This window comes from Lytechinus variegatus, chromosome 2, assembly GCF_018143015.1.
Source record: "Lytechinus variegatus isolate NC3 chromosome 2, Lvar_3.0, whole genome shotgun sequence".
Taxonomy (NCBI): domain Eukaryota; kingdom Metazoa; phylum Echinodermata; class Echinoidea; order Temnopleuroida; family Toxopneustidae; genus Lytechinus; species Lytechinus variegatus.
Window position 1 is genome coordinate 20,329,732 of NC_054741.1, and position 26,817 is coordinate 20,356,548.

Sequence of the window (26,817 nt, forward strand, 5' to 3'; positions counted from 1 at the left end):
AGCTCACGCTTCGCGCTCGTATCATTTGATGAGTGAAATACGTATGGTCTTAGTGAATTCCTACAAACAAGCCTTAATTAGAATGCCCCTCTTCAGGTCTGAATTTCCTAAATTTCAACTCGCGCTTCGCGCTCGCAATATTTGATTAGTGAGATGCGTATGTTAATCATGATTACAATGACAAGTGCTTCCTGTCTTTAGATATAATTCTAACAAAATCATCAAGCGCTTGGCACTCGCATTAGATGAATATCGGAGGATCCAGGAGGTGCGCAGGGTCCGCGCCCCCCCCCCTAATATTTGAAAATGAAAAATAAAAGAAGAGTAAAAGAAAGAAAAGGCGCCGCTTGAAAAATAAAAGTAAAGGAAAGAAAAGAAAAGGCGCCGCTTAAAAAAATTATATAACATTAGCAACAGTAAAGGAAAGACTATCACCAGCAAAGCGCAATCATATCATCTTCCTTATATTTTCTATTAACTACCTTTTTCCCCAACAACTTCGCCGGTAGCAGTGCCCTGCCAGCATATAACTGGCGCCAATCAAGAATAATCAGCTCCACCTTAATCTAAATCGGCGCCGGACAAGAATAATCAGCGCTATTTGGTTATAAATCGGCGCCATTCAAGAACAATCGGCACTGCCCTTAACCGGCGCCGATCAAGGATAATTAGCGCCACCTAAATCTAAATCGACGCTGGACAAGAATAATCGGCGCCATCTGGTTATAAATCGGCGCCGGTAAAGAAAAATCGGTGCTGCCTGAGTTCTTAACCGGCGCCGATTTAGGATAATCAGCGCCACCTATATCTAAATCGGGGCTAGTCAAGAATAATCAGCACCACCTGGTTAAAAATCGGCGCCAGTCAAGAATAATCGGCGCCTCCTGGTTCTAAATCGGCGCCAGTCGATTATGAGTTGCCGCTGCCTGAATCTTACGTGACGTCTGTAAAAATAATCAGCACTACTTGTTTAAATCGGCGCCGGTCAAGACAAATCGGCGCTGCCTTTGTCTTAACCGGCGCCACCTAAATTTAAATCGGCGCTGGTCAAGAATGATCAGCAGCCCTGATTCCAATAAATAGGCGCCGGTAGAATAATGAAGAAGGGCATATTGCCAACCAAATCTAGATCGGCGCCGGTCAAGAATGATCAGCGGCACCTAGTTATACATTTTATTGTTGAATGGTCATAACGAATGACAAAGCTTATCGCATCCCCGACAGAGTGGACTGGTTCGGGACAGTTGCCCACAGATGTCATGAAATCTTTAATTTGTTATTCAAAAAATCCCAGAATCATACAAAAGTGTTGAGCAAATCCTTTAATTTTGATATTATTTTCCAATGCTTTATAAGAAAAACTCAGTCACCTTTCTCCTTTACACATTCCACATTGTGCCACCTCTTTGGCCTTTAGTGTAAGACAGCTACTATTTGTTTTATAAAGATGATTCGATATAAACTTTGCTAAAACCCATTGCTTATACCGGGAGTGTATAATTACGCAACCAGACGTATGATATTCGTTAGACCTTAAACCACTAATTATGATTTTCAATGTATAAATACAGTTTGTCAATACCTTTGTTTTAACGTTTAAATGTTTACGCCACAAAATTTGATTTATATTCATCTTCCATGAAGTTAAAAGTTATTAATCAGATCACTCTGGAAGAAGTTTAAAACAAAGATAACGATACCTGTAAAACTGGAGAACTATTTTAAAAGCTCTGTCTTGAAGGATCTCTTTCTGAATTAAGGTCATAAGCATTATATCCAGTTTCATCCAATAATTAGATAAAAATTACTAATCATTATAAATTGCATTAGATTTAGTGAAAAGCATCACAATACAATATAAATACCAAATTCTGTATATAGGCCTATATACATCATGTACATGAAATAGTATCATTGTATATGCAGAGGCGTCGATCCTGGGGGGGGGGGTGATCGCCCCACCAATGAAAATATTGGGGGGGCAAACATATCGTTTTGCCCTCCCCCAATAATTCTGCATGTGCAAAAATACAATAAGATGGTATAATGTTACACAGAAATCAGCAAGCGAGATTAAGCTACACAACTCGTTCTTTATTTAAAATCGTGCTCAAATTGTCCGCTTTTCAGATTGGAATATAAAAATTTTCAGCTCTCGCTTCGCGCTCGCATCATTTCTGTAGCAAAACCCTATACGTTTCTTGATTAAATAGGTGAATAGAATGTCCCATTCAGTTCTGAACCTCAAAAGAACTCCCGCTTCGATTTGCAATAATCTTTTGTTGGATATAATCTTGTTCTTTATTAAAAACGCCCAAAACTGTCATTTTTTCAGATCGAAATATCAAAATATTAAGCTCGCGTTTCACGCTCGCATCTATTGTTTTTTTTAGATACCCATCTTAATCATTGGTACCAAAAATGCCTAGAATATCAAGCTTTATGGTCAGAATATAAAGAAATTTCAGCTCGCCCTTGGCACTCGCATTATATGTGTAGTGAGATATGTATCCTCCTCATGAGTTACTACAAACAGTCCTAAACAGGCACCTTTTCCTGTTTTCAGGTCAGTATACTATATTAAAAAATTTCAGCTCGCTCTTCGCGCTCGCATTAATTTGTCGGTGAGATATGTGTCTCTATCTCATGAGTCATATAGATAAATATACATATATTTATGCATGTGTGCGAGTATATATATATATATATATATATAGTAAAAAAATAGTATCTCAATTAATATACAAAAGATATGGCCTCATCGCAATAAAAGGGTTAGTACACGAGATTTTGAAATCCCACATAACATGCATAATTTGTGTTACATTTGCTTGTTTCTTTCTTGAATAAGTTATTCAATCTCTCTCTATATATGTTTTAGAAAGAGTATATGTTTAAATTGATGTATATTTTCTGTTATAATGAGATATGTATAAGTGGACTTCAGGGAATGGTTGTATACAGTAAGGGGGAGGGGGGGGGGGCAAATTCCCGATCAGCTGTTGTGAAAACACATTTTTTCCTTAACATTTCATGAAAACTAAGAAAAATGTGCAAATGTGAGATGTGCACCAAATACTTTTAAGCTCGGTCCGTTTACTCTATCGTTTTTATTTTTTTTCAAAAATATGTTGAGTCTTGCCCCCCTGGAGATTATCCTACATTTTGAAAAGAATATTTGACAGGGTCAGACTTTACCCCTTTTTCAACATTTTCTTTTATGGCGCCGGTGAAGTGCAAAAATATTATCCTACATTTTGAAAAGAATATTTGACAGGGTCAGACTTTACCCCTTTTTCAACATTTTCTTTTATGGCGCCGGTGAAGTGCAAAAATATGTGCGCCGCTCGGCAGTGCGCCCCCCCCCCCCCTTTCGCCAAAAGCTGTATCCGCCTATGAATATGGTGAGATATATATACTCTAATTGATTCCTAAAATAGTCCTTAAAATGTCCCTGTTAGGGGGTCAATATATACTGAAATTTCAGCTCGTGCTTCGCGCTCGTATTATTTGTTAAGCGAGACAGGTATGTAACATGATAACAAAAAATTGCTTTCAATGTCCCTTTCTAGATCTGAATATCAAACATTTTCGGCTCGCGCTTCGCATTATTGAGATCCATATCCGTAGGTCAGTACACATGTACCTGCCAACTGGGCGCGCTTCGCTCGCTCACTAGATGACTCAAAATTTGTGATGGTGCCCACCCCCCATGCCGTGACTCACGGTACGCCACTGCCTTTAATATAACTTTCAAAGGCCACTAAAAATCAAACATATCGCTCTTGAAAATTTGATTTTTTTTGTCGCTCGTTCACTTGGCTTACTCCTGAATGAATGAGAAAGAGTAACAAAGAGTATCATACACAATGTGTATAATAAATTAACTCCCGTTTTTGTAACAAAAGAATTGCAGCAATGCATGGTTATTTGACAAATCAATTATCGATCTTTTTTGAGGATATAGTTTAGATAAATATAGTTTCATATAATAATCATTTACAAAGAATAAGCGAAGATGTGATATCGTCAGTTTGCTATTAAATAAATTTTCTGCATAAATTTAACCGGATGACCAATATCATGCAAAATTTTAAAATGTAATTATAACCTTGTTATTCTTTGTCCTATTTTGATTTTTAAAAGGTATTTAATTCTTGTTTGTCTGGTTATACTTTATCTGTTCAAAATATGATTTTCCGCCTGGAGTACCCATGCACGCCCGTTATTGAAAATATGGCTCGATTTGCCACCCATACCACCCACGCAAATACATCTGCATGCATGAAAAAATAATGCAGTGCACATACGTACCATCTATAAGAATATCAATAATCTAATAAAAGTGACCCCCCAAAATCGGCAAGAAATATCGTCTCTTATTGAAATTTATAGTGCCCCTCATAAAGTCAGCCATTCAGATTTCAATAGTGAGGGCTGCGAGGTGATCGAGTCCTCTAAATCGTTGAAATTTTAATGGGACATCGCGTGGTTGAGAGCTATAGTTGAGGGTATATTTGATTCTCTGAATTAGATTTTATTTGATACCAGCTAGGGTTGAAATATCCACGAGGAATAATTGTGCGATGAAAGGATTTCTTTTGCACCTCCATATGGCAACCGCGTAGCCAGGATTTCATTTTGGAGGGGGCGGTAAATCCAACACTTACAGAACGCGCGAAGCGCGCTCCCTAGGGGGTGGGTGCGGGGGAGCTCCCGCACGAAGCGCGAAGCTTTTGTTGTTTATAAATTGAAATGAAAAGGAGTCGTCTCTCTTGTCTCTTGTACCTATTTCAGCTCCAATTCAGTTGACTATATTGTGATTTTGAACCTTGTTTTCATGATCTTTTCAAAATTGACTGTGAACCCACAAAAAAGGAATACAATAGAGGAAATAAAAATGACAATAACCCCGCGCGAAGCGCGGAAGCTAAAGCGTTTTATCAATTTTTGTTTTGCCATGAAAAGGGTCCCAAGAACTATTCTGAAAGATATTTTGAATAATTTCCTTGGAAAGATCAGATTTGATTACAAACAATTTAGCGACAGTGCATATCTTTAACTCGCAAAACAGAGGAAAAAAAGTGTAGATGCCGGGAGGAAGATATTCCTCCCCGGAGGATGAAACTCATTTCAAAGGGCAGGCGTTTCATTAAATGCAGATATCTCTAATACCCCATCGGCTGTCATTCAATTGATTTTCTAAGATTATTGAACTTCATTACAAGGAAAAAAAGTTGAAACTTCTGTGATTTATTGAAAAAAGGATGCCTAATTTTTTTTACTTATCCTGAAGTGCTTCATTTTGAATTATAAGGAAATTAAAGTGTCATTCAAAATTTCAAACTGAGGGCGCAAAACGTCCGGGACAGAAGATGAATGTGCAGGGAAATAACATGAAGTGTAATATAATTTCATTAAAAAATATTGCACATTTTTTATTTAATACGATACGAATTTTATACCTTCCTCTTTTTAAATTAGGAATCTGTTTGTCCCAAATTATGGTTGTTTAGTAATGAACCGAAAAGCGGGAGAAGTTGACTTTATGGAGGTTATGGCAAAAATTGATCCGCCCGCAGCCGACCAGACCAGAAGTTGCGCGATCAATTAAAAAAAATTCTTATACTAATGTATACATTTGTGACTTTAACTGGCAAGAAACACACATATCTGAGTGGAAAACAGGGTTATAGAAAGGGTGGGGAAACAATGGAGAACTTTAGTATTGTCATTTAACCGCGCGCAGCGCGGAAGCAAAATTTATATATAAATTTAGAGCAAGAGTGAAGGAGTTTCTCTTTGAGAAAATAGAAATAAAGAAAAAAAAGAAAAAAAAAACACAAAGCTACCTTTCTTCCCTTTCCTCCCTTCCCTTTTCCTTTTCTCCTCTCTTTTTTCCCTTCTTTTTTTTTCTTTTTGGGGACTTTTTTTTTGGGGGGGGGCGACCGCCCCCACCACCCCCCATGGCTACGCGCCTGCCATATGGCCCATTTCTTTAGGAGAACCAAATTCTTTGCGATTGAATTTGTTTTATTGATTTTGGGTGAGTTGTAAAAACCACCATCTGTTTTGTTTTTCGATGTTGTTCAGCAACCATAGATTTTTTTTTTAGAAAAGATTTAAGGTTAAAGCTTTCCCCCTCCCTCGGCTCTTACGTGGGTACATAATATTTCCCCCAGCCCCCGCCCCCCCCATAAAAAAGACCGTACACTAGGCCTACGAGTATATAGGGTCCTACACTGCATGTCCGGTACCAGCGGGTACCGGTGTATTTTTCATAGATACATGTATTAATTATCAAGCCTAAATCTAAACTTCAAGAAAATTCTTTTAAACCACGCATGAATATGCAGAAACCGGTAGATGATGTCTTCGACTCGGACTTCGACTTTTCGTCGCCGGGCTCCGTCGTCGACGCCCGTTTCGTTTCGACCCCGTTTTGACTTATAAGCTGAAGAGCTAAGTCTTTGTACTTTCCGCGCAATCGACGTCCGCGCGTATCCACGCGCCGTGCACGCAGTACAACACGTGTGAGTGGATTCGTTATTCCTGTAACTTTTTCTGTTTCCAGTATCCAAATATTCCACCAAATTAACACAAATCAACAAATATGAGTGGTAAGAATCATTTCTTGTATTCTTAAGATTTCAAAAATCTATCTTGTATTACAATATTTCTTGGGATTATATTGAACTTAGACCTTTAATGTGAGGTGATGTGCTTTTGCATGCCGTAATGAGTTTAGCTCGGTCCCATTCGCAGAGAACCACGTTTGTGAACTTGCTTTTTTTTAATTTAAAGAGAGATCTTTCTTGACGAAATTCCACCAATCTTATGATTACAAGCCAGTGTAGAATATCATCACAGCACATGTCGATACACATAGGCATGATCATAACAGGAGCCTTGGCTCAGGCTAATTTGAATGTAAATTTATAAAATATATGGAAAATGGAAAGCCCAAAATTTGTAAGTTGAAATTCGATAAGTTATTTGAAATTTGATATGTTATCACTCAGTCTCAGTGGGTGGCAAATTGTCCATATACTGCACAATGGATAGACCATCACTGCTGAGCGAATCGGAAACTGCTGATTGGTCTGGTCATCGCGCAGATCACGTCATGAGACTAGACATGACTACCATGACTACATCATGATGGTTGCCAAAATAGTTCCTTCGGACTGCATGCGAAAGTATCGATAACGATATCTGGTCATATTGTCTACGTGGGAAATGGTTTTGGTTCGTAATCCGATCGCTCCAATATTGATCGAAAAATGATTGAGATTCGGAAATTTCATGCATATTCATGCGACGCTCCGAAACCCGGAAATCAATTGGCTTTGTGCATGTTGCGATAAACTCTACAATCTCCAACGAACACGATGCCATATCAACGCTAATTTGTAAGATTTTGATGGAAAAGCAATAATAAGTCAATAATTCGCTTACGGTACCTGTGCGTTACCAATGAGAAAATAGATCCTCCGAGATCACCTTTCATAATTCATATAAAATATAGGAAACTGAAATTCTAGGTCAATTTTGGTACAAGGCGATAGAGAATTGTACACACTTGTTTTGGTGGAATACTTGGGCAATGGAAGTTGCACTGCATATGCTTACTATATTTTTGTTCATAAATTTGCTCTCAGCAGTGGCTGGATGATGTCATGTATTAAGCAAAATGTACATGCCCACTAGCGTTGAACGTTCCGCTATCTGTTCTATACAATTTGCCACTGTGGTTGTTGTTGCCTGTTAGTGTTGGACTTAAAAAAATAATCGCCATAGGCCATAATTCATGATTTTATATGTTTTTATTAAAAAACAAAGAGACAAGCACGCAGATGCTTAGAATACAAAGTCTGGTCTAAGCCTGTGTCATGTCAGTGTCAGAATTATTTTGTTGAGAATCCTGTGCTGTTGGTGATGCACGTCACGCTGGTTGGAATCCAGTCGTATTCCGATCATAGATCTACATGTAGAGTAAAGTGCCCCAAAATCGGACACTTAGCACAATTTGACCAACATAAAAATATGGTACAATCATTGAATCAAATGAAAATCATGTGTAGATGTTAAATAGTAATGTCATACAAAAATAAAATTGAAATGAATATGGCAAACAGAAATTATTTACTTAAACAAGCAGAATCTTGTTTTTTACAAAAATCGGACACAGTTTCCAAACATTGAATGCCTAGAGTTGTGCGCTGTGATCGATTTCAGCGATTTGAATCGTGCTCTAAACCATGCGTGTGAGAGCTGCTGAATAGCAATTACTCTGCAACGCACGTAATAATCAACCTGCAAGTTGCAGCTGTCATCATCCCGCATTGCGCTCAGACTCCCTGTTGAATGAAGGCAACCTGCTAGCATGCTGTTGATTTTACTTCAGTGCAAATGCCGACAATCATTACATGTATATTGATTATTACATGTATGGCAGTTGAATTTCAAGATTGACTTGACCTGAAGATTTTTGCATGGACCGGCATGTGCAATACGCTGGTTTAACACCGTACTCTTTTATTCAATAGTGTATTGGTTTTTGAGTTGTCATTTGGTAGATATAGCCCTAAATTTGCAAGAACATTTGCAACCTCTGAACAAAACTACTGATGACTCTGTGTCTACCCATTTTTTGGTGACTCCACTTTTTTAATCAGAGGTACAAGCTTCTACATGCTCTGGAAATGTGTTACCTATTCTGCATGTTAAGGACAATATTTGCTTTTCAAAGGGGAATTGTTAAAGTCAGGAAGCTTCTGTGGTGAGTGATAGTGTCATATTCCTTGAAAGTTTGACCCTGACAGTTGTAAGAGTAAAATAATATTCATAAGTTTGTATTTTATGTTGCAAAATGTATCAAATTTTTCTTTCTAGAATATTTGAGTTTCACTTGTGGCTCCTGTTCTCTCACATGAAAAGAAGAAATAGTAGTGTAATTATTGATCATTTGTAAATATATTCAATGACAGTTTTAAATTAATAAGTTGAAAACATATTTGGATTGATGATTTATATTACACAATTATTAATTTCATCTTTTAATTAGATTTGAGTTATGCCTCTTAGAGCAGAAGAAATAATAGTTTGATTATTGAGAATTTGGATGCCTTTATAACTTTGAATTGGAAAGTTGTGAGCTTAATCGTATTGGTATAGAATTTAACTAAGTTGCACCATCTTTAACTTTATCTTGTGACAGTATTTGAGTTTTGCTGGTTGTTATAGCATTCTTTCACACGAATAAGAAATATCAATATGATTATCGATCAGTCATATTGTAATCCTATAAAGTTTTGAATTGGGAAGTTGTCAAAATCTTTGTATTTGTATGAAAAATTACGTATCAAACTATTTTATCTTCTAAAATAAATGAGTCTCGCTTGTTCTTCTAACGACTGGGGATGTAACGCATAGTAAAGAATAGAATGATGATTTGTTTCATACTTGAATCTCTAACAGTTTTGAAGTAAAAGCAGAGTCATATTGATATTATTATATTTTTAACCCGATAATCAACTTTCCTTAAAAGGGTTCAAGAAAGATGCAACTAGAAAAAAGTCAATACGGACAACCGGCTGTTGCACTTTCAATTTTCTCTCAGGAAAAGTATGGTGCAGTGTGCTCCCTAGTGGGAACCTGTTTTGCATCATGATCATTACATGTATCTGGAATTGCCCCCGCTCTATCAGGGATGAACATGCACATGTATGTGGGCATCACTCATTCTGAAAGGGTCAAAATTTACGTCTTTAATCACATCACATTTTGAGCTTGAAAATAGCATGATTTAACAAACATCTATCAAGAAGATGTACATGTAGGTCACAAAAAGTGTTATCTTGACCTGATTAAACCACCATTTCTTTTCAAACCTACATGTACATGTATTGTATTTAAAACATGATTATTAAGGTTTATCATGATGGGAAAATCATTGAACTCAAACAAAAAGTGAAAAAACAGCAACTGTTATGAGTTGAAAATATTCATTTTGTAGTTTGTAGATCAAAAGTTGTACATGTAACTACCAGAGTTGCTAATTTTCCGGATTTTTCCGGAATTCCGGATTTTTTCCTTTGCTGAAAAATATTCCGGAAAAAAAAATCGATTGTCAAAGTGAAATCCGTAAAAATTTCCCCTCCAAATCTTGTCACGGAGTTCGCTACGGAAAGCGCAATTTCAATTTTGGATGGCCAATTTGCGCAGACGGAAAATTATTAGCGTTGTGCGCAGCATGAAGTTTAGCTGGTACTGTACTTGCACGGTACGCGCGAGCAATACATTGTAGCAGTTGCAAACGCCGCCCTATACCCTGCAGGGATACGGGTGTCAGCGCTATCCCAGTCGGGCGATCGCCCGGTAGAACCGCTCGAAGCACGGCCCGGTGTGGCTGCAATTGCCTGCTGCTGCGTGAGTGATTGGTTGTCTGCCGCGGGATTTCAGCTGAAAACCTATTTGCTACCATGAAATATGTGTTCTCTGGTGCGTATTCATCAATTCATATGTGTGAACTATCCATCATTTTGATAGAAATTGTGATTTATGGCTTTTCAATAGTATAGGATTGTCTTGTTGATGAGTACAGTGAGTGAAAAAGGGCACCCCAGCTGCTACATACACCCGTCCCGAGTCGCACCCATTGGCCGCAGCAGGTTAACCCGTACCGTAATGAGTACGGGTTACATGATTTTTTTTTTTTGAGCACCTTTCTTGCCTATGATATGAAGTTTATTATGTCATTAATTATTTGTTATGTACTACTATAGATCAATGATTTCAGCCCTCTAAAGAATAAGAAAACGTTCCAGCTTCAGGGGGCTTCGCCCTTGACCCCGCCAGGGGCCCTGGGCGGGCCCCTGGACCCCGGCCTGGGTTTTCAGGATTTTTTTGAGCTATCAGTTAGCATCTCTAAACTACAGATTATTTGAATTCAAGCACTTGGCATGAAAGAATGATCCTTCCTCTTTACAAAGATACCAATAAAAATATATACATGTATGTACATGTAGAGCAGCAGCAATGCAATTAAAACAGGCATGATCTGCACCGAACTCATTTAATATGTACATGTAGAACTTTTCTCAATGCAATTCTTTAATGAAAGAAGCTATATTTTAAGGACCTGCCTACTGAATGAAAATTTATTAAAACAAAAATACACCAGTTCACTGTTTCCTTTTGTTTTCGTAACACTTTTTTATCATCCACATTCAAAGCAATATCGCTTTAAACTCTGAAACCTTTACTGATTGGATTATTGTTGTGGCTTTTGTACAAAGTGTATAATGCGTTGCTGTTAAGTTCTATAACCTTATTTTGTTATGGTCTGCCAGCAGACAGTACAGCAGAGGTAGCAGTAGAGCAGGCTCCTGAGGAGACCCCTGAAGCAGTGACAGATGGAGGTGACGCTACACAAGCAGAAGAGAAGATGGAGGAATCAACATCAGCTCCATCAGAAGAAACAACAGAAGGTACAACAGAAGCTGCATCAGAAGGTTCAACAGAAGCTAAGAAAGAAACGGTGAGTATTTCAGCAAGCAGTGCAATCCTGACTGACACAGGATATTTTCTCCAGAGTATAGTTTTGCTTGCCAAGTTTGATTTTCATTTTTCATTTATGGTCATTTGAGAAAAGCTCTCAACTACGTTCTATACAGTCCTATGTAAGAGAGAGAAAAAAAATTGCTACACGAAAGACCATTGTGTAGCAGTCTTTAAACAATAGCGATGTGATACCAGGAAAATTATTCCCAATTTAAATCAGAATTACATTTGTGTATTACCACTCTCGCACTCATCTCTTCTGTCCTCATCCTCCCCCCACCCTCTTTCCCTACTCTAATGTATCCCCCCCTTCCCCTTATCTCTACACTCTGGTCACCTTTTCCTTAATCTGTTAAGTTACCCAAAGTTTTTGTATTTTTATTTGTAAATAATGTATTTATAATGTTCGATTGCTATACCATGTTATCGTTTTATTGTTATATCTTGTAAATCCAGTGCAATTCAGTCTAAGTGACTGCGATATGTGGATATTCTAATAAAACCCTTAAACCCTATCTCACAGCTCATCTATTCTTTTTTTTGTCATTTTGATGTTCTATTCCTTGACTACTGATGAATTTCAAATATATATTTAATTTTCTTCACAATGGTTACAGAAGTCATTATCGATAGATTGTAAAGCGAAGGACATACATGTACCTGTTTGCCATTGTTTACTTATATCTGCTGTATCTATGTATCCGTGTTTATAAATCCTACTCTCCGCAGAAAATGATTGGATGAAGAAGAATTGTATGAATAGATAACATGTTTACAAGAAATGGTTTTACATGTAATCAAAATCGATGTCTTTGTTTTCGTTTTTTTATTTACATATGTGCAGGGTATGTCAGGGACCGTAGCAAAGCACTACAATGATCTAAGAGAAGGAACATTGTTCGACAGAGCCAGGAGCAGGATTTACTACCAACGAAATTTCAATAACTGGATAAAGGTGAGACAGAAGTTATTCTCAACTGAACAGTATATTTCGTTTGCTGCTTTTCCGCTTGTATTTTGTTTCAATAAGTGCTTGCCTTACAGTATGTTAACTGTATAAGTCTATTGCAAATTTTTGAAGTTTTCTTCAAAATATTGAAGGGATGGAAGTGAACAGACCTCTATTTCTAAGCTGGCAGCTGCAAGAATTGCATTAAAAAGAAGATTATTTGACAGTTTGCAGATTTTCACATACTGTTGAACATATTGTGAATTTGAAAGCCGTAAGCATTACACAGGCTTTTTTGCTAAGTCCTAAAAGCTCAGCACATCTACTGTTCCCAGTCATTTGACCTGTTCATATGACATCTGGGGGTGTTTCACAAAGATTAAAGCATGACTTAGAGTCCCACTTAAATGCCTATTTGCATGCGGTATAATATAGGCATGACCACATTGGTCAGATCATGCCGAGAGGACGCGCACTACTGTCTATTGATCAATAAGATTGCTTGTTGCATATTATGTATGCGTTAACATTAAACCCATCGGTTTCTGGAACCTGGGCTCCGTAACAGAAAGATTAGTGATCAATCGATAAATGAACTGGCCGATCAATATCAATGTTATACGCGCAGTTGGTTTAAAATACTGGCCAGGGACCAATCAGTGCGGTTCTTTCACATTTGCAATTCATCGCAAACCTTTGTGTTACGGAGCCCAGGTGATCCCTGTACAGAGTATGGGACTTAGATATTTTAGTAGTCAACGGATCAAGTGCGATTTAAGTCATGCTTAAATGCACATGCTATCTGTGATTACAAGGGGTAATGTAAACATGTATTTTGTTGAATCAGTGGGTTGGTTATAGCTTCAAATATTTTGTTTCTTTTAGCGTGTGAAAAAAAATAACCCCTTGAGTGAAAGCCATAACATTGCTGAACAAATTAGGTAATGGCAATTCAGAAGGCCTATTACATGTTAACGCTTGTCCAACATTCAATTGACAGAGTATGATCATCGCAAACTCACTGAAGGCTGTTAACAGAAAGAAAGGTTGTACAGTACTTGATCTTTGCTGCGGGAAAGGAGGAGATCTTCTCAAATGGACCAAAGGAAACCTCAAGAAATTAGTCTGTGCAGGTAACATATTCTTGTCTTTGTCATTTATATTTGGATTTATTGATAATATTCTTGATTCAGAATTATTTACACCATCATGCATTTGGAGATTTCTGCCATTCTACATTCTGTTTTAGTGTTTTATTTTTAAGCCATCAATTCTTTTTGTGTCTGTCTTATTTGATTATTGTAGAATTAGTTATGTATTTGCTATTCAGTCTTAGTTTTAAAGAAATATTTATTTGTTAATCTTTTTTGGGGGGCAGGGAGCAGAGGTTGGTTATATATTTTTTATTTTGATTCTTACAGAATCAAAGTTTTTTCTTTGGTATCAAAGAATTGCAGTAAAGACCAAGTCAGGGACAGGGTCTTTTGCACTAGCAAGGGAGGGGCACATTAAAATCAAATGAAGGATTCAGTCATCCCCCCAGGATGGAATCAAACCCACGATCTTTGGTTCATCATGCAGATGCTTTACCGACAAAGCCAACTCGCTCCCCAGTAGTGATAATTAAATAACTAAAATAATTTTAGAATATCTCAGGCCTGATATTCTCCCGATATTTATCGGGTTCCCAATATTTTTTCACCAACACAGGTGGTCTCTGAGATCAATGTAAATCCGGTATAAAATTAAGGGGGTTTAGGGTGTCTATTTTCGATGCCTTATTCGCAACATTGTTCCCAAATTCACACAGAGTTAAAAGTTCTGGCAACTTGCTGTCGTTACTTTTTATGAAAATTGCCATCATGCATTCGAAAACTTGATTCTTCGACGGCTATTTGAAGTTTATCGCACACAGTCGGTATTGATCATGGGTGCTGCCATTTTGTATTACCCACCAGACCGTTCGCATGTTGCAGTGTGCACTCGGTGCGTGCACGATGGCAGCAATCAATTCATGCATGCAGCCGCTAGGATAACCCAGGGAAGCTCCCTGGGTTAGCGCTAGGCGTGATTACATGGATTTGTCAATACTGGAGTTCTTTCGCGCGAGTGAAAAAACAAGAAAAGTTTGTGAAAAATTGTGGCTTTTCAAAGAAATTTCTTTATCGAGGTGAAGAGGCGAGGGTGAAAGGGATCGACGCTTCAGTTTGTAAGAAATGGACTTGGAAGTGGGTTAAAAAATCAGTGGATGGAAAGGTGGCAAGTAAGTGCATACGGAAAATTGAGGAACCCGATAAAGCTTACTGTACGGGAGGTATTGTTGCATGCACTACCAATGAAAGTATATTTCCTGGTGAATTTAAGCTTTTGTGCCTCAGAAACACAATTCTTTCCCTTTTATTCAGCAAATTCCAGGTACTTCATGGTGTCGAGGAGATGCCTTCTAGATCCTCTGAAAACCTCCAAATCCATGAGCTTTGGGGGGGGGGCTTCGCCCCCTCGACCGCCTCCGGGGCGTAGTCCCTGGACCCTCGGCCGTTAGGTGCGAGACTCTGGTCACCTCGCTCCCTACATTCACAAAAAACAGATATTTTTGAAAATTGCCACTCTCAGGCCTGATATCTGGAATTGCAACATTTTTTAAATATGGAGGGCAGGAAAGAAAAGTAAGGTATGATGTTATTACTTCAATTGTAATGATGTGGTGGATATCTCATAGAGTACCAAAGTGTGACGTCATCAATTTTCCAATTTTGGTTCTGAAAGCTAGGAACCAGGCCGATAATACATTGACTTCAACAGGCTAATTATGTATTCATGAGGTCATATCTCAGGCCCCTATGGACCAATCGCACCAAATTTTGGTAGTGGAGGTATTTCATCATGCTCTACCAAAACATGGTATCAAAAGTGCTTAAATGCAAAACAAGTTTTTTTGTGACATAATCACTCTATAAATGACAATTTTTGTCTCCTTGTTGCAGATATCGCAGCTGTGTCAGTACAGCAGTGTCAGAAGAGATACAGAGACATGGCAGACAGGAATAGACGTACTGGTAATGCAAAGACCTTTGCAGCAGAATTCATTGCAGCAGATTGTGCTGAGGTAAAGTTCTTGTAATGTAAGACACTGAAAATTCACAAGATAATAACATATTTGTCCACATTTGTTATGTGTTTGTGTTGGGATCACAGAGAGAACAATTATTAATCTCTTGCTCTGAATATGAAGGGCAGTTTTTAAATTATCAGATTCTATGTATCCTTGATAAGTGATGGGTTGTTTCATGACAATTTTCTTTTCAAAGAGATTTATGACATATTTTCAGTGAACTCTTTCCTCAATGCAATATCCATTACAACTTTCTCAAAGACATGTAAAATTTACCACGAATTAAGTATAATTATCAAAGTTTGGAACAGTTACTAATGTCTCTAATGAATAAGTTACTTTGTAAGGCTTCTCTGAACTGAACCATTACCATATATTTTGATGACAAAATGGATGTTTTCAATTAGTTTGAGATACAAGACGGGGTCATGTCATTTACTAATAGTTTAAACGGTACCTTTGGATTTACAACTCATGTTACCTTTGTCTCTGCAGGTGATTTTATCAGAACGCTACCAAGACAAAGACATCGTCTTTGACCTTTGCAGCTGTCAGTTTTCCTTCCATTACTCATTTGAGACTGCTGCCAGGGCAAGGACTATGCTCAGGAACGCCTGTGAGAGACTGCGACCCGGTGGATACTTTGTCGGAACCATTCCTAATGGATACGAGCTTGTGTAAGGAGCCATTCAATTTTTTACTTCAAAGTTTTAATGGACTTTGGAATAGAATACCTGGCAAATGGTCCTATATATTATGGGGGGAAAGGATAAAAAAGTTGCTGTTTGCCCTGATCTTCCCTCCTTTGTTTTTTACTGTGTTTGGATGGGAAGGTTGGGAAAAGACATGAAATATAGTTATGCATTCTTTTTCTCTTGTTTCAGTTCCTCTGTCATTTTAGAGATCGACGGGAACTGGTTGATGTAATGTACAGGGGGGTTGAAGAGATAAAAAGTTACAAGTACCGGGTAGTAGATTTAAGGGTCTGGATGTGGAATTTATTGGTTGATGTTAGGGGAGACAATTATTTGTGAACAGCAATACGTGGTCATCTATTTTGCTGTTACTCATTTTCTTTCAATTTATTCTATTCATCACTTTCTCTTTTTTTGGTACAGATCAAGGTTAAAAGCGAGTGAAGATCTGTCATTCGGCAATGATGTGTACAAGGTCACCTTTGAGAACAAAGATTCTTTCCCTCTCTTTGGATGCAAGTATGATTTCCATCTTGAGGGTGTAGTAGATTGTCCTGAGTTCTTGATCTACTTCCCTCTCCTTGAAGAGTAAGTAATACATTTCCAATGGTAGTAGTCAAATGCATTTTAGAATCATATTGTATTTAGTGATGTTCAATGTTAAACATGTCAAATTTCACTCATGTTTTTATGCATTATCTATCCTATAAATATGTATTACTTCCATATGGTACAGAAGAATTTGATTTTTAATCATGAAGCTTTTCCAATACATATGATTCTTCTGTAATTTATGGACAGAGAATAATCATGAATATTAAAAAAAATGAAATAAAACTTAAATAATGCATGTTAGAAAGCACAGACATAGTAAGGCAAGATCAAATGTGTGCTTTGAAGCTCAAATAAAGTATAAAGAAAAGTTATAAGAGTGAGAAGTAAAGAGTAAAAATGATGTTTTATTTACCCAGGGTAGCCACTTCAGTTAGAAAACTACTCTACCAACAGGCCTTCATTACTCAATACATGTATGTTACTATTCATCTCTATTCTAAATGCCGAGCACTTATCCAGAAGGCAGAAGACCCTATTTTAAAAGTCTTTGGTATGACTAGGCCGGGGATCGAATCCATGATCTCCCGTTGATGAGGCTTTACCACTAAGCCACCATGAAGCTCCTGTTGCCTACCAAATTACTATATCTTTCTCTATTTTTTTATTAATTTTCTTTTATGTTTCTTTCCTTTCATACAGGATGGCTAAAGAGTTCGATATGGAATTAGTGTACTTCAAGAAGTTCCAGGAAGTGTATGAAGACAATTGTGGTGAAACAGACAACCAAGCTCTCATGTCAAAGATGCAAGCTCTTGAGGTACATATAAAAATGATAATAATAATAATGATAATGTAGGATATTCGTATATTGCTTATCTCCAACTTGCTAGATGCTCAAGGTGCTCCTATCTTACCCCGGCTAAACTTGAGAAGTTAAAGATAAATGCTAGTTTTGGTAACGATTTCAAAATGAGTTCAAACAGAATCCAATAAAATGGCCACCCAAGTGTTTGTATGTATTAATAAAAATTATGTGCCAACTGACTCTTGGCAGAAATGCTAAATTGCTGAGAAATGAGCATATTAAGCACGGAATTCCAATTTTTGTGTCAGTGATCATCAGAATTATCTTGTTTTCAGCTAAAATTTCATTAAATTTCAAAACGATAAGTTTATTTCAATGTACCAGATCTAGATATATTATAACATTGTGGCAGTTAACCTTGATTTTAAAGACTTTCTCATGAAATAATTGTGTGCTAAAACTACTGTATTTTACCTTTAAGTATTGAGTGTGTCAAATGTTCACGTATTTACATGTGTACATGTCATGAAATTGTATGTATGCGATAATGCGAATACCAGTGCTATTTCTATCCTGCACACATCTCCATTTAAATAGAAACGTATATTGGTCAATATGGATTACGCTTTAATTGCTAATGTTTTATCACATTACTTAAGTCATGAATGAAATCTGTATGGAAAGGGAAGTAAATAACGGAATTTCTTTGTTCTTCATTTCGTACCTGAATTCCACCTTTTTGAAAATGCGCAGATTATTCAAATAGAAGAAAGTTTAGGATGTATATCGAAATATGTGCATTTAATTTCAGAGCATGTTTCTTGTTTCTAGCTTTTTTTATATCAGGGTTTTACATCAGCCAATGTTTGTTTTATTCTTTCAGCAATACCCTCCTGAGAAGGGCACCCCACCTGCCAGTAAGAAAGATGATGACTACAGCCATGCTGTTACCAGGCATACAGAGGTCATGGGTATGGAGAATGAAGAGAAGAAACCAACATCCATCGTAAGTTACGGCCACCGCACACCTTACGACTGTTTGCTATCCAAGTTTGGAACAAATCGCATTTTGCTCATTTTCTGAAAATGTGAATGGAAATTATCATTTCATTTGAGGTCAAAATTAATTGAAAGAATACTAATATAACCATTTGGAAAGATTGCAAGCTTTTATTTTGGATTAAAGGCCTAATTGGCTTCAAATCGTAGCCAATGGTACGACTGTTATGATGTCATTACGACTAGATATAAAATTCGCTTTTATTCTAAGAAGGATGATAGCATAGTCACAGTTTTGAACATACATGTAGGTATTTGTGCGATTTAGAACATTACACAGTAAGAAATTCCAAGTCTCAATATAAGCATCAAATTCTGCTACATTTTATTCTGAAATCGGATCACAGACCAGTCTTAAGGTGTGCGGTCATCTTTACTCAATCAGTAGATTATGTGATCATTTTCCAATGAGTAGTTATGTACGTTTAACCCTATCTAGGCCGGGGTATTTTGGGAGTTCATATGGCCGGGGCCTCCCAGGCCCCCCCTTAAGATCTCGGCCGTCGACCACGCGATCGCGCCGAAAATCGGCACGCGGGTTGGCTTGGACATAATCTACAAGATTGTATAGTAATTTTTTTCATGCGAATCGCTATTAAGTGATTATTCTAATTTATGCGTAATTAGTATGCGAAATCATTCTTTTTCCTCTAACTCCCTAAATAAAGCTCCATATGTACTAATTTTTGGTATAGAAACTCTTTGTGGTGTTCTTAGCAAGTGTACATGAAAAAAATTGCGATATCAAATCATTTTCTTATGTATTATATTGTTTTTTGCAATTTCCTATGTATTTCTTTGTTTTTTGACCTTTTGTTTTTCATTGTTTTTTTCAATGAAATTTGTTGGGGACTCTTCTGTGATCATAAAAAGCATTAAAAAAATACATTTAGACCAGCAAAACTAAAAATAATCATGCATTTATGAATTTTGGTTGAAAACACAATTTGCATTGACTTTGTACACGAAATCACGTTTTTGAGCAATTTTTGGTCTGACATGCACTTACATAATGTTGCGTAATTTCGGAACCACGTACCCGGGTGATGCAAAATTGGTCTCAAAAGTTGCGCAAGACTTGAAAGTAAAAAGTCAGCGAGCAGCGTGGTCAAAAAATTTTGCGCGGCGAAAATATCGCGTGATTCGTTGAGGGGGGGCCTCCGAGGCCCCCCCCCCCCCCCCCCGGCCTAGATAGGGTTAAGTAAGTTTTCATGCCTCCATCCTCAACAATGAACATTTTATAATTTCTCTACTTTTTCTCTTGAGGGGCAGTAGGTGGTCTCAATTGCTTGAGATACATAATGAGAAAATGTGTTCTGCAGATATTTCCAGAGACAAGGAGCATCTTAAGGGAGGGGGGGTATGAAAACCTATTGACTAATCTTATAGAAGGGAAATTATCTACACAAGATTTACAATTATAAAATATAATTGTCAGTTTGAGGATCTCTTTTTTTTGAAACTGTCATTTTGATGTATCTATTCTCATTCTGTTCTCTTTTTTTGGTGGGGGGCATCTGATCCTTCATGAAATTCATTCTCCTGTAAGATGAATAATGTCTGGCATTTTGAAATTGCAGGAAATCTAAACTAGGCTGTGTTGTTCTCTTATACAGGGCACCCTTTCCAAGTCCGAATGGGAGGCATCTAGCCTCTACTGTGCCTTCGCCTTCAAGAAAGCTGGTGACTTCGAGGAAGAGGAAGAGGAGGAGGCGGCACCTGCTGAAGAGGAGAAGAAGGAGGAGGAAGAGAAGACGGAAGAGGTTGCCAATGGCAACGGCGACGAAGCTGCCGAAGCGGAAGGCGAAGGTGGGGAGGAGGGCGGAGCCGAGGCAGAGGCAGAAGCAGAGGCTGAAGAAGGAGGTGGAGAAGAAGAAGCTCAATGAGTGGGGAAAGGAATCCATACTACCTGATTGATTATGAATACAGGTGAGAACACTTACATCTAGGAGTAGAAGAATGTCAAGTATGCAGACACCTTGGCCCGTATTCTGAAGTCGGGTTTTCCTTAGACCACGGTCTGTGCTAAAATTATGGGGAGCCAAAACTTCAAAATTTCTGTCTATATTATATATTTCAAATGTTCACTTTTGTGTTTTGTTTTGCTTTCAAAACAAAGAATAATACTTCAAAATACTTCAGTTATCATTCCCACACAATTGTGAACAATTTGAGTGTTATATCATTTAATATATTGTATGTGTATTTTTAGTGATATGTGCCCCGTTTGGCTCTCCATAGTTAAACCAGGTTTTAATTTAAACCCGAGATCAGAATATGGGCCTCTGGGTGAAATCATTTGCAGAGGTACACAATGTAGATAAGGTAGTGCTGAAAAAGACTGCTTGTTCTCTTTTGGTGCAAGTTCCGAAAAGTTAACTGTTTAACGAACAAGAAGAAACAAGTCCTTTTCAGGACTACCTTGTCTTCATAGTGTGTACGCAAAGCTCTTCACCCAGTCTTACCACGATTCAAACCTTCAAAGCTCATATTCACTCCCCATTTTATAAGTTGACCTCATGTGAGTAAAAACTTTGGTTTAGTCAGTGAGATTCATGAGACCCTTCGGTTTGATCATCAGAAGTTAGTCATAGACACCGTTCTCACTTCCTTCCTAAAACTAGTTTAGTGGAAACTAGATTAACGTGTAGTGAGAATGGTCTTGAAAGCGATCTTCCAAACTGGTTCAGAAAACCACCTCACGATGTACTTTTCAAGATCGCCTTGCCTCATTAAATTGGTTTTAGCGTAAGTGAGAACACAACCGTTCTTCGGGATGCGATCTTCGCACATTTTGAGCATGCTAATTCACATGATAGGTGTAGAATCCTACACTGCGGTTTCAAATTTCGCGCGAAACGTGTCACCCCACTGAGAGCGTTTCCATAGCAACAAGATTGCTTTCTGTGAAGTGATATTGAAAACCACTTTCGTGTGATCAAGTGGGAACGCTAGCAAAGCGCTCTTCCAAACCGGTTTCCTGAATCAGTTTCCAGTAAACTTGTTTTAGTGTAATGAGAAAGGCCTCGTATACATTTATTTTTGGGGGTTAACCCTAAATAGACTGGGCTATTTCGACACCTAAGAAGACTGGGGGGGGGCTGATTCAGCCCCCCCTTATGATCTCGGCCATCGATCGCGCGATCGCGACGAAAATTGGCACACGCCTTACCCATGGCATTATCTACAAGACTATAACATCAAATTCTGCAAAAAATCTCATGTCTCATTAATTATGCTAATTTATGCGTAAAATCATAAGTTTGCTCTAATTAATAAAATAATGCCCCTGAAATGCTAATTTTTGTTTCACATACTCTAGATAGGCATCTGATCAAATTTATTCAAAAAAATTTCAAACATCACATTTATTTTCTTATGTATTCTATTGTTTTCTAAATTTCTTATGTATTTCCTTGTTTTTCGACTTTTTGTTTTTTATTGTTTTTTCAATGGAAATTGTTGGGGACATTATTTTGACCACAAAAAAGATAAAATCAATTGATTTTAAGCAGTAAAAGGAAAAATAATGATACATTTATGAATTTTGGCTAAAAACACTATTTGCATTGGATTTGTACACAAATTCACGTTTTTGAGTAATTTTGGGTCTGCATGCACTTACGAAATGTTGCGTAATTTCGGAACCGCGTACCCGGGGGTCACAATTTTGGTCTCAAAAGTTGCGCGAGACTTGAAAGTAAAAAGTCAGCGAGCGACACGGTCAAAAAATTTCGCGCGGCAGATTTATCGCGGAAAATGTCGAGGGGGGGGGCTGATTCAGCCCCCCCAGTCTTTTTAGGGTTAAAGCGTTTTCTCGGTCCCAGCAGTATAGTTTAGATTATCCTCACTGGAAATAAAATGGATGGGCTAAAGGGCAAACAGACCAAATGGTTAGTAGATGCACTGGTTGAATATGAACTAGAATTAGATCATGTTTGATGAGGCCAAACGGAAAATATAAGAATTGGTTACAGACCAAATGTGAATTCACCGTTTACCTTACCACAGGTTGTTGATAAATATACATGTACGTTTACAGGATTCAAAGTTACTGCATTAATGGAAACTCAAATTATGTTCAAGAAGCTCCCAAATCCTATGCTCTATCTCTACTGATTTTAACAACCTTGAAGCATCAGTTTGTTTGAGAGACAGAAAGTTAATAGCGCCATCTTGTGGTGACTTTATTACATTTGCTTCTTCAGATATTTGACTGTTGAATTATGTTATACAAAACCATTTCCTGTTTTGAGCTATTGATGTATGCCTTGAGCATGGGTTGAATTATAGAGCTATCATTTACATTTTGTCACCATTTTTTTTTTGTCATGAATTAGCATGTTAGTCTGGCTATTGTTAGTCTGGCTATTGTCATCTGCATGGCAATGTAGTGATTATAATTTTTATTTTCATTTTAGTGTCTAGCAGTCAATCATGATTTTAGGATTCAATTTTTTTTTATTTATGTATGATTATAATTCATGAACATGAATATTAACCTACACATACTAAAAGATAATGCATTGCATTATGTTTATTTTTTATGCTATATGTTTAATCATAAAATACATTAGACAATTGTATTCTGTGGAAAATTGAATACTGTTTTATGACACTTATTACTAACATGCTTTCAAATTGTGTCTCTGTTTTATAATGAGAGAATGTGTTTATTTTTTTATACTGTAAATCAGCTATTCATCAATTATCTTCTTTTAATCATTCATCAATTATTTCTTTACTTCTGTCATGTTTTACATATACAGGATGAGCATCTGAAGGAATACCACATAAGAAAAGTAAAGTCATCCGCAGGATTTAAACCAATGAAGACATTCAGGGGAAAGGAAATTAAAGGCATGGTTAAATATGTACCTTTAAATCAATACTTAATGGGCACACAGTCCTCTTTTGAGAGACAGAAGAATTTAAATCATACATTTATAAAGGAGTTATTGGCCTTCTGTTTCTCAACAGAGTGTGTGTTGGTTCACCTATTCATGTTGTATATTTCTCGTGTGTTTTTTTTTATCAAGGACACCATTGAATTTTCAATTTTCATTCGTCTTGCTTTGTAGATTTCAGTTTGTAACATGTGAATACTCAATAAGATTATGCTCCGTTTGAGTTCATTTTTTTTAAAAGAAAATAAATGCAAATTGACAAGGTGCAGTTTGCTGATATATGCCATCCAAGCACTTGTCTCAATTTCACTTTCATTTATCATAGAAAGATTTATGGTGTGATATGAGGGCCCGTTTAGCATGAATGGATGTCAAATGATGGATATAAAGTAGGATACATGTGATGTTTGTCACAGAAACTTCGTATGTTTTGAAATTGATCTCATCCTTTTCAAGACCACCCCCCTTGATGGTGTAGAAATCTCAGCTTGCATAGAAACTATTATTTTGCATATATATTTGAATCTTACAATTTGTCCTAAAATATATTTTCATTGGAGGTTATTATTTTCTCTTTTAAAAATACACTACTGTTTTTGTATTGAGGAGTTTTTTTTTAATTAAAACGAAAATTAGGATTGTTGCATCTTGTATAAAAGCTATCATATAAATCCATTTTTGTTTGTGTGTAATGCAGAAGTCTATAGTGTACGTATGGTATACTCTATCAATCAAGGAGGGTTTACCATCATTGAATACAAGTGTGTACATAGAATGTATATGTTAAGTTGAGAATGATATGCACAATGAATTGTTATTGATCCCTGTGAAGAGCTCTGATTTCCTAATGTTACGTACCAGCTCAGGATTGTTGTTTTTATTTTCCCAAAGTTGACAGGTCCTTGCATTACAAGATCTATTTATGTAAGGTGTGTCATTCTCCCAGCCTCATTAACACCATTTGAGCCTCAGTTTATTACCATCCCATAGAAATTTGCGTTTAACGATTATTCGTGTTTCTGTCAGTTTCCGAGAATTAAGGCTCTTCATGATTTTGTGAAATAGGTCCCGAGCGGGATGTTTCACATATTAACTTAAGTGTAACATAAGCATGTGTCTCCTCAGATGCATTGGCTAGTGCGGATGTGGTATTATAACCTGCATAACAAGAAGTCAAGAGCGACTTTACCTCACACTTAAATCTTTGTGAAATATTCCATGGGTTTCCAGTTTAGATACAATTCTGCAATACTATGCATCTTAGATGGCATTCACCTTCAAATAGGCAAAGCATGGGAGATTTCAGACACGCCAAACATACCTACTTAAAATGTGTAAAGGAAATGGATAGATTGCAGTTGTGTTTATATAGTCCCACCTATTCTTTATCTTGTTATCAGTGAACCAGATTGGTTTGTATTATGTTTTCATCTGTCCATGTAATTCAGAAGTAGAACTGGGGACCATTCCATGAAAGTTGTCAGCACTGACAGGTTGTCGACGGTTACCATGTATTTACAGTCTAAAACCTACACTTCTTGGCCATTCAAAACCAAGAGAAGATGTCATGGTCCCGTCTTACAAAGAGTTAAACTTGATGCAATCAACCTCAATTCCATGGAATTCCATCATCATAATATTTTCTCCAAGAAATTTGAACAATGTCCTTTGTAAACAAATTGAAGCACACTGAATCGTCAAGAAAACCATGAATGTATGAATATGCATTATAGTTAGAAACTATTTTTAACAAACATGCATAATAAGTATTGATGTTGCTGGCTTTCCATAGTTTTGGTTGATTGGATCAATTGCAACTATTTGTAAGACGGGGCCCAGATCTGATAATGTTGATGAAACAGAACGTTCCCCATATGCAAGCCCATTCTATTGGTGTTCAGACCTAATCGGATAATCCATCATCATCATAATTTTGTAAATTTGAGGCTCTGCTTTGATGAATGTATCATCTACGGACATCCTTCAGGTGATCAATGCCGTTACATCACAACAATAACTTCTTTGAATAAATAAATTTCACACAGATAATATTCACAATCGAGTAAGAAATCATGAAATGTTGTGATCTTACCTTGAAATTCTACATTATGTTTTGCTTTTTATCAGTTTTATACTGGGGTCCATCGCAGAAAAAGTTGCATTTAAACACAAGTCAAAAAATCAATTGCAAGTCCCAAATGCATGCTGTTGATTGGTTGAAAATCAAGTTGCGAATGATGTTAAGTTGTGTATGATTTTTAGAGTTGTGATTGATTGCAATTCTTTCTGCAACTCTTCCTGCAACAGGCCCCTGGTCAGTTAAAACAATTTTAGCCACCATAGTGTGTTAAGACATAAAATGTGATATGTATTTCTTTTACTAGCATATTCTCTGTAAGGATGTTGGCAGGCACTCCTTGCCTGTCTTGGCTTTGCAATAGGCTAAATATGCAAACCAAACCATGCCAATCTATGTACATGTATATTATTACACTGTTTAATTGGAAACACATAGTACTTCATGCAATACAAGTTACAATATCAAGGATTAGCTCCTGTGTGATATTACATGCTACATATTGGATTATTGTACGTTGTTTCATTGTTGTGTTTATGGTTCATTTTAGATCAGTGTTAACAACGGCATGATTGAAACTTTTACAGACTTATTTTTCAAAAACTTATTTTCAGTGCCTTTCCTTGAAAGAGTGACAAACATATTAGTTCAAAAAACATATTCTCTTACTCTCTAACTCCTAAATACCATTTTAGGAGCCAAGAGAAAAAACTTTTGAAAATATCATTGACTTGGAGCAAGTACCACAAATGTTGGTGACTGATCTTCTGATTGATCTTGGGGATTGATAGTAGATTGTGGTCAATGTAATCAATCAATGAACTTTGTTCTGAAACTATTGCAAAGCTTAGTGTGAACTGACCCCTGACTGAGTCTGTATGCTCTGCATCCTCAAAGCACTGTACGTATTGCAATCCAATCGTACGGGGAATTTTCTCGCGCTTTTTACTTCTACAGACGATGTCTGCCACACAAACTGGCCAAATTTTGTTATTTATTGCTGTTTGTGTTTTAGCAAGAAGTGATCGAGTTATGTACATAATTAAGATTTAAAAAAGTGACAGTTGGTTGGTGACTATATCATTTTCTCTGA

At 37.1% G+C, this 26,817-nt stretch overlaps 1 protein-coding gene across 2 annotated transcripts; it reads left to right on the top strand.

The window, feature by feature from the left end:
* The first annotated feature begins 6,494 nt into the window (after positions 1–6,494).
* On the top strand, positions 6,495–26,370 carry LOC121407530 (mRNA cap guanine-N7 methyltransferase-like). 2 transcript variants are annotated; one of them, XM_041598660.1, is made up of 11 exons: positions 6,495–6,620; positions 11,355–11,542; positions 12,410–12,520; positions 13,515–13,647; positions 15,499–15,620; positions 16,122–16,303; positions 16,745–16,909; positions 17,576–17,693; positions 18,565–18,687; positions 20,357–20,669; positions 23,510–26,370. In XM_041598660.1, exons 1-10 carry the CDS (start codon positions 6,614–6,616, stop codon positions 20,624–20,626), a joined length of 1,419 nt encoding a protein of 472 aa, XP_041454594.1. In that variant the 5' UTR covers positions 6,495–6,613; the 3' UTR covers positions 20,627–20,669; positions 23,510–26,370. The 2 variants fall into 2 exon arrangements, with proteins under 2 accessions (XP_041454594.1, XP_041454595.1); XM_041598661.1 differs by having other exon boundaries at positions 11,358–11,542.
* The last annotated feature ends 447 nt before the right edge of the window (positions 26,371–26,817 follow it).

What these genes read in the sequence shown, in the direction of transcription:
- LOC121407530 (XM_041598660.1), top strand. An exon ending in TTGCAGCAGATTGTGCTGAG is followed by an intron (nt 15,621 to 16,121) that starts GTAAAGTTCTTG and finishes TTGTCTCTGCAG; the next exon opens with GTGATTTTATCAGAACGCTA. An exon ending in CCTAATGGATACGAGCTTGT is followed by an intron (nt 16,304 to 16,744) that starts GTAAGGAGCCAT and finishes TTTTTGGTACAG; the next exon opens with ATCAAGGTTAAAAGCGAGTG.